The following is a 13,125-nucleotide window of genomic DNA, read 5'->3' as shown; positions in this document are numbered from 1 at the left end:
TATATGAGAGCGCTGAAAAATTATGTCTCTGGGATCAATAAAGAATAGAAAGAGAAGAAGCTTTTAATTAAACCGAGCTGGTCGACCCAGCTCTGCAGAAACAAACAAGCAGCAGAGGCTCCATCATTTAAATTTATGACGAGCTGACGGACACAGATTTAATTCAAACCTAAATCTAACAGGGTAGAAGAGGAAGGCAAATCCACACCTTTACTCAGGCTCATGTCAGGATTTCCTCTGCCCATTAAAATGTTCAGTTCAAAGGCATTTTCCTCTACAGCAGCCAACTACAGGTAATATTTCATCATGTTGTCTTTGATTAGCCGTGCTAGCAGGGCAGTAATGTTTCCAGCAGTCAGTTCTGTAATATTTTATTTTGAAAATCAGCTCTGTCATTCTGAATGTTTGTTAAATGTAAACTAATCTGACTGAAAGACCAGGTCGGCCTCATATTATATATCTTATAAATATAAGATATATGCATTAGGCCTGTGTAGGACCAGTAATATTTGCTGTTAATTGTAACATATTTTTTCTTATGATAAAATAATAACAAATATATAATAATGACATGATCTCACTCTGGTCTACTCTACCTGCTGGAAATCAGCTGCTCCAGGACACAGTTTACAAAAGAAACTACAGAACATGACTGTTTATAACACAGCAAACAGCTGTGTTTTGACACATCCACGCATCATATCTGCCTCTTCAGCTGCTCCACAGTGTTCAGCAGGTCGTCTGTCTGCTGTTTGGTGCTGAGCAGGGAGTGTGCATCATTGCTGTCTGCTGCTGGTAGACACCAGGGTGATGAAGACAGTAAAGTCGTGGGCTTTAAAACCAAAACAGGAGCTGAAAGATGCTGAGGAGAACTGGGCGAGGAGACAAACATCACATTTCACATTAGATATGGTCTTTTGATAAATATGTTATTTTACAAAACTATGATTATTTCACATCTCTTTGATGTGAATTCACAGCAGACACTACAGTGTCGGAGCAGTGTCAGACATACAAGGACTGAAGGAAGAAAGGATTGGTTCTTAAAGCCTCCTTTTTACTGCCTCTGCACCACAGCTCAGACAGCAGCAAATAACTGATGTATCATCTGTCTGTCAGTGGGCTGAAACCAGCATCTGTCATAATGACTGCAAATCAACTGACCCACAGCAGCTGCCTGTTAGCTTACACTTGTGTGTGTGTGTGTGTGTGTGTGTGTGTGTGTGTGTGTGTGTGTGTGTGTGTGTGTGTGTGAGAACTCCTTCACTACAATCATTGTTTATTCCAGACCCATCAGATCAGTGTGACATTATGCTCTGAGTGTGCACCTGAACTGATTCAACGGTTTTCCATGAGTGACGTTGTGATGATGAACAAACAATGACACCAGATGAAATGTAAATTAAAGTGTCCTGTTGACATTTCCACAATTCAAGCTGTAACAATTTCATCCATCAGGGAAGATGCTCTATTGAATCAGTGTCTTAGACTGTATTTTATCAGGCAATATAGAAAAATAAAGGTCTATGTGTGTGTGTGTGTGTGTGTGTGTGTGTGTGTGTGTGTGTGTGTGTGCGTGAAGGAGCTCAGGAGCTTATTTCTTGTTGGCTTCAACAATGTTTAATATTATTTTATTTATCCTGTTATCGTGTTGGTTATCATCATCATCATGACTGTCAAACTGCAAACCTGCACAACACCCAGTGCCAACAGGAGGTGGGCACCACCCAAACATATTTTCATATTATTGATTCTAGTGGTCTGAGGTCTGTTTCAAGGTCATAAATAAATGCTTATATAAAATGCCATATATAATCTTTATATAATCACTGACCAGCAAATAATAATAATAATAATAATAATAATAATAATAATAATAATAATAACGACTTCACTTTCAATTAAGAATTGTTGGATACCAGTCCAGTTGATTTCTGTAAGTTGATCCCAACTCAGTAAAAGACTAGAGGGGCACTTAGAGAGCGCAGACCTCCACCAAGGCCGTTGACAAACAACACACACCAGACGTCAGAGAAAAAAAGTCCTATTCATAGTAAATGATCCAGATCTGCCCCAATATTTAAGGGGATCCTCCCTGGCTCAGCCCCCATGTCCACCGGTGGTTTTTATGCGATCCTGCTGAAAAACAAACAGACACAGTTTAAAACATAACCTCCATGTAACTCACACACACACACACACACACACACACACCACAAACATATTCAGCTACAGCTATTGAGGGATTGAAGAGGCGACACAAAGACCATCGTAAGGCTCATAGCGCCACCTGCTGGAATTAAAACTCTCATTTGTTCAAATTCATCTGTTGAAAAACAGCCATAAAATGCAAATGAACAAGGGTTAAATCTGACAGCTTTCCTTGCAGTTGGTAATTTATATGTGTTGATAGAGATTTATTCAGAAACAAAAGTCCATAAAAAGTCTGATGATGGATTTTTACTCAAATTATCATAAAAAATAAAGTTTGCAATATTATGTATAGATTTCTCTACAAATTAAAAAAAAACAACAACTTTTGTAAAATAATTCTGACAGTAATGTAATTGGGATTTATAAGCACAGATATGCAGCAGGGGACTCTCCCTCCTCACTAATATGACATGATCTTGAAATCTGGTCAAATTTTTTACATTTCTCTCCCAGCTTTAACTTGTAGTCCTCTACACCCAGGACTACAATTCCCTTGATGTCTAGCCACACAAGTTCTACCGATTGACACAAGTGTTATGCATTAAGGCTAATCACGTGATGTTCCCTCAGCCCTTTACACTGCTGCTGCTACCTGGTCATGCCTTGAAGAAAGTTAAAAACTTTTGACCCACTGGTTGTTGACAGAGGCGAGTGCGCCCATGTGTCTTCAGGTGACGTCACCAGCTAAGCCCCGCCCCTGTGTTTTGGTTCCACCGGCACTTGACAGATAAGCAGCTGCCAAAATAACTTATATAACCATCAGTAAGACACCGCTCCCTCCCGCGGTGTCTGGTAGACGAGCAGCACTTATTATACCTGCATTTTATTCGCTCTCACCGCCGACGCACACAATATTATTTTGAAAGTTCTAAGCGGAAGTAGTTTTTCCTGTGGTCGCGCTTGACTCTGGCCGGTGATGAACCGTCTCTCTCCGGTGGTGAAAGATGGACTCGTCTGAAAACCTCTCCGGTCAGGCGGCCGGTGTTGAGCCGGGCACTACACCGACCTCCGTGGATGTGGACACCGCGGTGTTGCTGCTGGGGGCGGGAGTAACAGCCCTCACACACCCGCTGCTGTACGTGAAGCTGCTAATACAGGTAGCTGATGTAGCTAACTAGCTAACTGCAGCCATGACTGTCTCTGACTCCTCCAAGAGTTCCCTGCTCCCCTCCACCTCGGCCTCCTGCATATTTATTAACGTGTAAACATTTCCTGAGGTTGACCGAGGGTGGAGGTGAGAGCACCTCCAGCCCTGCTCTGTGTGATGGAGACAGGTTGATGCTGGATATTCAGAGAAAATTATCCTCAGGAACTTTGGAGTGAGATAATCTGTCATCAGATTTGTTCAGCATTAAAGCTTCACGGGTCCTGTTCAGGTGATGTTCTTACTTTACGATGTATTTAGAAAATGATGATGATGATGATGTGATTTTTGCTGGGCTCTGTACCAAACCCTTCCCTCACATCTGGAGAGTATGATTGTAGGCTAAAGCATCTCTGTGGCACCACAGTGCTTCATTGTGTAATGAGACTGATTCTGACCTTTAACTAAATTTGCTTTTAAGCATATAACAATTTTTCAATAATATTTTTATTAAATGTTCAGCCCCACCTCCATGTTCACGAAAACACCAAGCTGCTTTTAAGATTAATCCAATCTGGACACCGTGCTCGGGTCAGAAAAACACCAGAGACTGAGAGAAAAAGATGCATTCTTCAGTTTAGATATCTTTTTACAGCTGCTTTTAGTCATCACAATAAAATGAGGTGGAGCTGGCATCATCCTGATCACTGTCCTCCAGGGAAAAACGAGCCCACAGGTCGTCTGTCAGCAGGTTATTATGACCCGTAATTAGGTTCTGTTGCTAGGCAACATCTAGTGGTCGTAGTGATGATGACAGGAGCAAAGGGAAAAGTGCGGTGACGTAGTTTATAGAGCGACAAAGTCCACGTCAGGAGGAGGTTGGGGTGGATGGATGAATATGACCCAGGAGAGCGGTGTTCGATTCCCATGTGACAGGAGCAGCTTATGTTGTTGTTATTGTAACCATGACAACAAAGATCATCTAATGTTGAGGAAGAACTGATTTTAATCCAAATCACCTTATTTTCCTAAAATAAGGTGATTTGACTAGACATGACTAGACATGACTGTTATTATAGTAACCGTGGAGATGAAGGTAGGTGCGCCGCTCTTTTGGTACAGTCCGCATGTTTATTATTGGACCATAACAAACAAGGTCCAGTACACCTGGACACCATCATCCCCATGAAGCAGAGAACCTGTTCTGAACCTCAGTTATCGTTGTTTCCAGGTGGGACATGAACCTCTTCCTCCCACTGTGGGGACAACTATGTTTGGAAGAAGAGTCTTATACCTGCCTGGCTTCTTCTCCTATGGTGAGTGAGCTGTGATTATTCTCTGTCTTATTGTCTCACTGGACGTAAATGAGGAGCAGGTGACAGGTGATGGGTTTGTTTTCAGCACAGCACATTGTGAAGGTGGATGGAAAGAGGGGGCTCTTCCGCGGCCTCTCACCTCGTATTATATCCAGTGCCATCTCCACCATGGTCAGGAGCAAAGTTAAACAGGTGAGGACTGACAGTAAGACACTACAAATATCTTTACAGTTCAACTTATTTGGTGATACGATGCCAATATGTTTTTAAAACATTTTGTATTTAGTAGTGACCAACACACCTGAGGATGCCGCCTCCTAAAGTGGCTGAGTCAGTAAAGTAAGTGGGTAAAAGGTTTTCACAGTAATTGTAGTTCTTTATTCAGCAGGTGGAGCTTCTGTCCAAGAAAGATGAGCTGCAGACTTCACTCAGGAAAGTGGTCAAAGAGGTGAGACGTCAGCTGCTGCTGAGTGACACGAACTCCTCTGTGTGACTCAGCTGATTCAGGTTCAGTGTCTCGTTGTACTTGCTGCCTCCTTCCTGATCGACAGTTTGGATTTAAGTGGTCCAGTTTGAAAGAGTCTAATGGTTCTCAAACAGCTGCAGCATCAAGGATCAGATTTCTGGTGTGTGTCTGCAGACTCTTATGCACACGATAACACACAATGTAGTTTAGTCACACAACCAACATATTGTGTTTTTGAAAGTGAAAGTGTTGCAGCAGGAGAAACACAACAGGCTCCTCTGTGTTTATGTTTATATATATATATATATTTATATATATATACTGCTTATACTCAGTACAACACAGAAGGTAGACTGTGTGTGTAAAAATTATAATGATGTAATAATAATAACATGATTTCAGTGTGTGTGTCTGTGCGTTTTGAACATTTTCAGCACATTTTAACAACACTGTGATGACACTGATAACCACTTTTTTTATCCTGATACTGAACATTAATTTAATTTAATTTACTTTCATCATTAAACTGAATCCTCACATTGTTTCCTCTGCAGACCACACATGAGATGATCATCCAGTGCCTGTCCAGAGTCGCCACTCATCCTTTCCATGGTATGTCCTCATAAACTTTGTCTCACCGTACAAAGTGTCTTTGGTTAAACAATCAAAACTATAAATATTGATGTTCGTTCATTAGTTGTGAAACTATTTTTAGAGTTATTTTTTCAATTATTAATCTATATTATGTCGAACGTTATGAGTCCAGTGATGTCTTCAAATGTTCTGTGTGATAAAAAATGTTGAGTTTGACTTAATGCAGAAGCTAAAATTAATAAAGTTGTTGTATTGTTTGCTGTGTTGTTCCACCAGTTTGTGCTTTGTTGTCAGTCTCCTGCTGTTTTTACAAGTGACATACGTTTTGTTTTCCCTTGGCAGTTATGTCAGTGCGGTGTATGGCCCAGTTTGTTGGCAGAGAGATCAAGTACAGGTAAGACTTAATGCTGCAGGTATTTGCCACAATGTTTCCTTCAAAGCCTTTGAAAACATCTGTCTCTTAAACATGAAACACTCATGACTAAATGAACAAGCATCAAGGTTAAAGTTATTATTTATTAAAGGTAAAATCCTTAAGTTTCTCACATCATAACCTGTGTAATAAATATATAATGTTTCCTCTGGCTGCTTCAAAATATACTGTACTTCAAAATTCACACATACATATACATACAGTACAGTACAGAACCAAACAGCTGTTCACTACAGAATCTGTCGTCAGGTCTGAGATGATTTATTCAGTGTGTTTGTGTTCGATATGAACATTTCATTATCATTAGTTTAACGTTTAGAAACTCAGAGCTGCCTCATCAGGACTCTGTGGGTATGATTTGATCACGTCACCTGTTCACACCTGGCATTTACATGTGTCACGAGTGACCATTTATAATTGGCTGCGGTTCAGCAGGTAGAGCAGGTTGGTGGTTCAATCCCGGCTCCTCCAGTCTGCATCTCAAAGTGTGATGTATCAATGTGTGTGTGTGTGTGTGAGTGATTGTGAATGTGGTGTGTATTGTAAAGTGCTCCCTGCTCTATAAGCAAATAGACTCATGGATGCTCTGCTCACAGCTCTACAGTGAAAATAGGTTTTATCCATGAGAAATAGTAAAGTATTTTGGGTTTATTATGAAACCGTGATGGGACTGAGACTGTGTTAGAGGACGTCAGTAGAGTATTTGGTCCGTCAGCGTGGTCCAGACCACCTCTGAATGTGGTCTGAGTGATCGGATATCAGATCTGTGTTCGTCTCGGGAAAGTTCACACCTGAACCTCAAGCTGTCCACCTGTGACGGGATCACCTGAGACAGATGTTAACACCAGGTCTGCACTGAGTGTGAAGAACCCCCTGCTGTGATTGGTGCATTAATGTGACATCACCCACCTGCTTCACACCTCTGACAGCAGCACAGAGGAAACAGACGCAGAGCTCATGAAGAGCTTGTTAAAGTCAGTAGATAATCGTAGAGTCATGGAGGAGCCTTTGAAAGGATCTAACGTGTGTGTAGATGTTTACAGGTGAACTTGGTTGTTTCTCCTCTGCAGTGGGATGTTCAGCTGTATTACCAGGATTTTTAAGGAGGAAGGAGTTTCTGGATTCTATGTGTGAGTCATGTTCTAATTTTATTCTGCATTTGTAACACTCATACGACGTGTTTACCTCGACCTTTGACCTCCAGCGGTTTGAGTGGTGTTCTGTGTGTTTGCAGCGGTCTCATACCCCACGTGCTGGGAGAAGTGCTCTTCCTGTGGTGTTGTAACCTGCTGGCTCACTTTATTAACACCTATGCTGTAGACGAAAGTGTAAGTCCCCCCCTTCACTTCACTCTTACTAACACAACAACACTGTTCAACAGGAGACAGACCAGCAACAACAAGCTGCTGTCATTTATTTCATTATATTAAAAAACTATTGTATCACAAAAACAAAGTGGCAAAGCTCAGCTGTATAAGACAGGAACATCTGGACCAGTCCACACCTCTTCACTTAGATCCTGGGTCACATCATCATCATCATCATCATCATCATCATCATCAGCAGCAGCAGTGTTGTGTCATAGTTTTATTTCCAGTTGTAACTGTAACAGAGAAAGTTACAGTTACAACTGTTAGATACAAGACTGTTTTTTATTCACTGTCAATGTAAACTCAACACTTCCTCCATGTTTAACTGTCATCTTGATGAATTCACTATAACAGAACTTATTCACTCTGCTGACACACACACACCACCTGCCACCTTCTGTCCCTGTAAATCTCACAGGACTGTCAGTGTCTGTTAACACGTCTGCAGTGATGAGAGAAACACGCCTCGCAGACACACGCGGATGACAGTTTGATAACTTCTGCATCACGTGTGTTTGAGGCGGAGTGTGGAGCTCAGAAGTGAATCAAACTGATTCCTGCTCCTGATGAGCTTTTAATGTGGAGCACTTTCAGGAAGTGTTGACTTTCATTGATGGGAATGAGTTATCAGAAAATGAAAACAAGTGTGTGTTTGTGTTTTTGTGTGTGTGTGTGTGTGTGTGTGTGTGAGAGAGTGACGTGGCTCTGTTGATTGTTCTGTGGAAGTGGTCATTATACTGAGTTTTCCATGTAAGCTGTTTTAGTAAAAAAGCATCAGCAGGAAGTCAGTCCAGTTCTCAGTAATGCACTGAAGTCTGACTCATAGGAAAAAATATTTTATCAGTCACTCTCCAGAGGTGTCTGGGTCCTGACCGGGTCCTGACGTTTGTCGCTTCAGAAACTGACGTCCTCACAGCGTTAAAAAATTAAATTACTGTAGAACCTGGACCTGCTTTATAATCAGAAAAAGACATGGACATCTACCTTTATATTACATGGGGCCTTTAAAGCAGGTGAATTATAAAGTGTTGTCAAGTCAGATTAAATTATTAGACGATTACATTTTAGTTTAATTGAACTAAATGGCACTTTGACGTCTGTGTTTGTGTTGCAGTTCAGTCAGGCCTCAGCAGTAAGAAGCTACACTAAGTTTGTGATGGGAGTAAGTTCAACATTCACACTCTGGTTTGAAATGTTTCTCCTGTGTCGTCACTTCAGACTGATGCAGTGTGTTTTTCTGCAGATCGCAGTGAGTGTGCTGACGTATCCGTTCATGCTGGTGGCCGACGTGATGGCCGTCAACAACTGTGGGTGAGTCAAACTTCATGTTCACACATGAGCTCAGAGGATAATGATTCAGTGTGTGGGAGCTCGTTGGGTTTTCAGTGATGGTTGAACTTCTGTGGCTGATTCACACACATTTAGAGTTAACACACTTCACAAAATACACGCAGGTTCATTTCTTACCAGGGCACAGGAGCAGCATTCAGACCTTCATGTAGGGAAATAACATGCACAGAAACTGTCAGAATTTCCTTTTGGGGGTGTGTGTTTCTAAAACCCTGGCTGCAGCCCTGATGCTTCGTTCTGATTGGCTGTGCTTTGTGTTGTCAGTCTGGCTGCAGGTCTTCCTCCTCACTCTCCTGTCTTCAAGTCCTGGCTGCACTGCTGGAATCACCTGAGCCAAAAGGTACGCTCCCTCCTCCCGTCTCACTCTCTCGTTTTCACAGCTCCAAATCATAACAGACTTTATCTCAAGGCTCTTTACAGGGTCCGGTCAAGACCGTACAATATTATAGAAGGAGAAAAACTGTTTCTTTAATGTTGTGCGTTCAAGCACAAACAGGACAAAGTATTTTTAGTTTATTCAGGATTTATGATGAATTATACGCAGAGATAGAAAGTGTACACAGTGTTTTATTTATATGTATTTATAACACTGTTCATAGTCCTTTAGTCTGACCAGGTGTGTTTGACATGATGCTCTTATTTTGAACTGGAGTGGAGGATTTCATGTTAGTTTGCCCCTCCCCCTCCTGTCAGGGTCACCTGTTCAGAGGATCCAGCTTCTTTTTCCGTCGGGTGCCTGTAACCTCCCTGCCCTCCACTGAGGACTGACATCATCATCATCATCATCATCACCTGCTGGGATGTTTGTCCTCCTGCTCAGAAACATTTTCCAAAGACACCCCCCCCCCCCCCCCGCCTGCCTGTGATGTAGCAGGAGCAGCGGAGACGACTCGGCTCACGGTGCCAATGAACTTTTCCTTACAGGAGCTTTGGTTCAGTTCAGGGTGAGGACGGAGGTTGTTACAGTGTTTTGTTTTCGACTGCAGTGACTACAGCTCTGATTTCATGGCTTCGTCTCCATAGCAACAGATGCTGAGGCTCATGGGTACAACAGTAATTAATGCTGTCATGCAAATCACATATTCCTGTTGACCTTGCTGACCTCAAGCAGCTGATATAATGGTATTATGATCGCAGTGTCGGAGCACTTCCTGTTTCTGAACCACATCAGGTCAGTGATGTCATGAATGAGCCTGACTTTAACCCTTCAAAGACCAGACCACCCACTTCACCACCGCCCACTTGTCCTTCACATCGACCGTGTTGTCTCTGAGCTGCCACAGTTTTTCATTCATGCACTTGCAGTTTGAAACTCTGTCAGAGATGTGTCATCTACGGTGGCCCTGAGAGCTCAACACACGGCACCTAAAGAAAACACATGTAAAAAGACAAAACACAAACAAATTCAAAAAATATCTTCATGAATTTGACAACACATGCACTGCAAATTATACAAATTATACACAATCGAATGGGAAGCGCTTGTTCAATGCTTTGTGACTTTTCAAGATAAAAGCACAAGTGAACAAGTGCACGTGTGTTATCATACATCCACGCAGGTGCATTCGAACCTGGTTCAACACTTTTTAGTGTCCCCTGAAACGCTTCTGTTGCGTTGTGACTATTTGTAGTACAATTCTAAATTTGTTTGTGTTTTGTCTATTTGCATGTGTTTTCTTAAGTTGCTGTGGTTTGGGCTCTTAGGGCCACCGTAGTCATCCACCACAGTATCAGAGGTTTAAATTTGACTGTGATTGAAATATGTCATGTAAAAATAACCACATGATGTTGACTGGGTTGGATTACACAAGTCTGCTGCTTGATTTCATATAGTTACAGAGATGAATGGAAAAGTCCATCAATTATGAAACTCTGTGTTGCAGCCACGAGTGATAATTACAGTTTAATCGAGCGTTGAATTCTCACTCACGTCTCAAGACTGTGCTGAGTGTCCAACAGCTGACCTCAGGTCTGTGAGCCAGTGGAAAGAGCGTGAGGGTCTCCAGGTGTAATGACGGCTGTGGTTGATTTGGGCTTCGACACTCAGATGTAGCCTGTTGAATTTTGAAGCTGCAGGTTTGGATCAGACAGGACTCACTTCATCTGAGAGCTTCATGTGTCTTTGTTTCTGTTCATGGAAACATTTTTTTAAGTTTAAAGACAATGACTTAAAGACAGAGCACATTGGGGAAAACACACACACACAGATATATATATAAATATATATGAGTTTGAGATCTCTTTCAGACCCCTCTGTGTATATATACTCGATATGTAAGTATGTAGATGTATACAGTATATTTCTTAAATTTTAATTTCACGCCCTGAAGTTTTAAGAATTTTAGTCTTTAAAATATTTTTGTGCTAACAACTTTTTTTATTCCATAACAATCAATCAGTGTCTCATTTAAATGTCTTAAAACCTACAGGTCTTCTTCTTGGACGATGTCTGTCCCCTAACAGCCAATCACATGCATGCTCATGTTTTAACTCCAGGCTGTGGTGTGTGTTTTTATTTATGTCTGTGTTGTGGTTCATTCCTCCTCAGTTGTTACACTAATAAAATATTTCCTACTCAGCAGTACTGAGTTGTGTATTTACTGTACTTAATAAATAATTTACTCATGATTTACATACGTTACGCTGCTACGTTCACAGCTACACTGCTAACTAACAGGCTAGCTCTCTGTTCCTCTCTCTCCCGATCCACACACACAACCTACACGCTGACCTCCCCCTGGAAGGAGCTGCTCTCCTCCTGTAGCTATGTTCTGTCTCAAACTTCTCAAGCTCACTGCAGATGTTGCTCAGAGATCATAACTCAGTGTACTTTGCTCGTTTACTTGCTACTGCTGCCTCCTAACGCTGAAAGCACATGTAGTTTCCACAAGTCCGCGCATGCGTATGACCCTGCTGTATCATGACTGACCTTATAACAGCGGAAGGTGAGGCATGGACAGCTTCACAGGCACAGTCTGGCTGTAGCTCATCACCCGTCAAAGATCCCAGAATTATCCCGATGTCCTCTCCGCTTGACAAGCTCCAGCTGTTGTCAACGGGACACGTCCAAAATGACAGAAACCATAGATATGATTTATTGTGGGAGGACAGTTGGTACTCAAGTTATCTTTCAGAGGCAAGACCCTGCTGCCACCGCAGGCAGGCAGTAAATCACATGATGAATGTGAACAGCCAACAGATCCAGAGATCAGGTGTAAGGAGGGATGTGGCTTCTACTGCAGTATCATTTAATGATGTCTATGTAATGTATGTATGTATGTATGTATACATACATACATACATACATACAAAGTACACAAGCAAAGTACACAGAGTAATCATCTCTGAGCAAGATCTGCTGTGAGTTTGAGAAGTATGTATACATACATATATATACACACTATAGACTGATATATACACACACACTCACACACAGATACACATTTGTAACTGCACAAATGATTATTAATTAAAAATCTAAACGGTTTCATTACACACACTAACTCCCTCAACTAGTAGCTAGTAACTAAAAAATGTTTTTAAACGCACAATATGTAACTTCTGCCGCTAGGAGTCTCTCAAGCAAAACAATCACAAAAGACGGCGTGGATGACGTCACGAAACAGCGCGGGATCATGGGAGTTGTTGTCTTCAACCCCATTGCCGTAAGGTTCTCCCGGTTTGAATTTCTTCAGTGTCCGCGGTTCAGGAGGTTTTTACCGGGAGCCGAATTATCCACAGAGGTAATAAATAATCAGACAGGTAATTATAACCGTTAAAAACACGGAAAGCAGTTTCACATTTAAAGTCAGTGTTTCGCTGTGCGGCGGACACGGGACGTCAGGGGAGGGTCGGGATCTTAGACTACTAATCTAACTAACTGCTAATTTCTGAACCAGACGTTCAAGAGGTTTTTACCGGCAGCCGAATTATCCGCAGAGGTGTCCTCCCGCCCGTAGCAAACGGAGCAGGGGTTAAATCCGGTAGAAGCACCGAATAAAGCAGTGTCACTTTAAAAATCTGTGATTCGTGGCAGCGGTACGGCGGACACAGGACTCCAGGGAAAAGTTGGGAGCTAAAACTGCTAATGTCACTGCTAATTTCTGAACCAAACATTCGGGAGTTTTGTAGCGGTAGCCGAATTATCTGCAGCGGCCTCTTCACTTCATAACAAACAGACAAAGGGATTACAACCGGTAGAAACACCGAATAAAGCAATGCAAGGATAAAAATCAGCGATTTGCCGGCGCTGCTCGGCGGAAACGATCGACGTCTCGGACTGGCTGGAGACTCCTTAC

General features: G+C 42.0%; 1 protein-coding gene across 5 annotated transcripts; it reads left to right on the top strand.

Moving 5' to 3' along the window:
- The first annotated feature begins 2,822 nt into the window (after nucleotides 1–2,822).
- On the top strand, nucleotides 2,823–11,408 carry LOC139619996 (mitochondrial carrier homolog 1-like). Of its 5 annotated transcripts, none has more exons than XM_071475098.1 (12): nucleotides 2,823–3,311; nucleotides 4,530–4,614; nucleotides 4,700–4,806; nucleotides 5,003–5,062; nucleotides 5,635–5,692; nucleotides 6,017–6,068; nucleotides 7,178–7,237; nucleotides 7,342–7,435; nucleotides 8,592–8,639; nucleotides 8,721–8,788; nucleotides 9,092–9,167; nucleotides 9,521–11,408. In XM_071475098.1, the coding sequence occupies exons 1-12, from the start codon at nucleotides 3,159–3,161 to the stop codon at nucleotides 9,593–9,595; spliced, it is 936 nt and encodes a 311-aa protein (XP_071331199.1). In that variant the 5' UTR covers nucleotides 2,823–3,158; the 3' UTR covers nucleotides 9,596–11,408. The 5 variants fall into 5 exon arrangements, with proteins under 5 accessions (XP_071331199.1, XP_071331197.1, XP_071331198.1 ...); XM_071475096.1 differs by having other exon boundaries at nucleotides 4,988–5,062; XM_071475097.1 differs by having other exon boundaries at nucleotides 2,830–3,311; nucleotides 5,000–5,062.
- The last annotated feature ends 1,717 nt before the right edge of the window (nucleotides 11,409–13,125 follow it).

This window comes from Trachinotus anak, unplaced genomic scaffold (assembly GCF_046630095.1).
Source record: "Trachinotus anak isolate AG129_WGS33_773 ecotype Australia unplaced genomic scaffold, CSIRO_AGI_Tana_v1 ptg000004l, whole genome shotgun sequence".
Taxonomy (NCBI): Eukaryota; Metazoa; Chordata; class Actinopteri; order Carangiformes; family Carangidae; genus Trachinotus; species Trachinotus anak.
The sequence above is the reverse complement of the archived record's forward strand: the minus strand, read 5'-3'. Positions and strand labels throughout refer to the sequence as shown.

Bases quoted from the DNA above. Each gene is read 5' to 3' on its own strand.
- LOC139619996 (XM_071475096.1), top strand. From the start codon at position 3,159: ATGGACTCGTCTGAAAACCTCTCCGGTCAGGCGGCCGGTGTTGAGCCG. The intron at 5,063-5,634 runs GTGAGACGTCAG...TTTCCTCTGCAG, and splicing joins TCAGGAAAGTGGTCAAAGAG to ACCACACATGAGATGATCAT. The intron at 9,168-9,520 runs GTACGCTCCCTC...CCCTCCTGTCAG, and splicing joins GGAATCACCTGAGCCAAAAG to GGTCACCTGTTCAGAGGATC.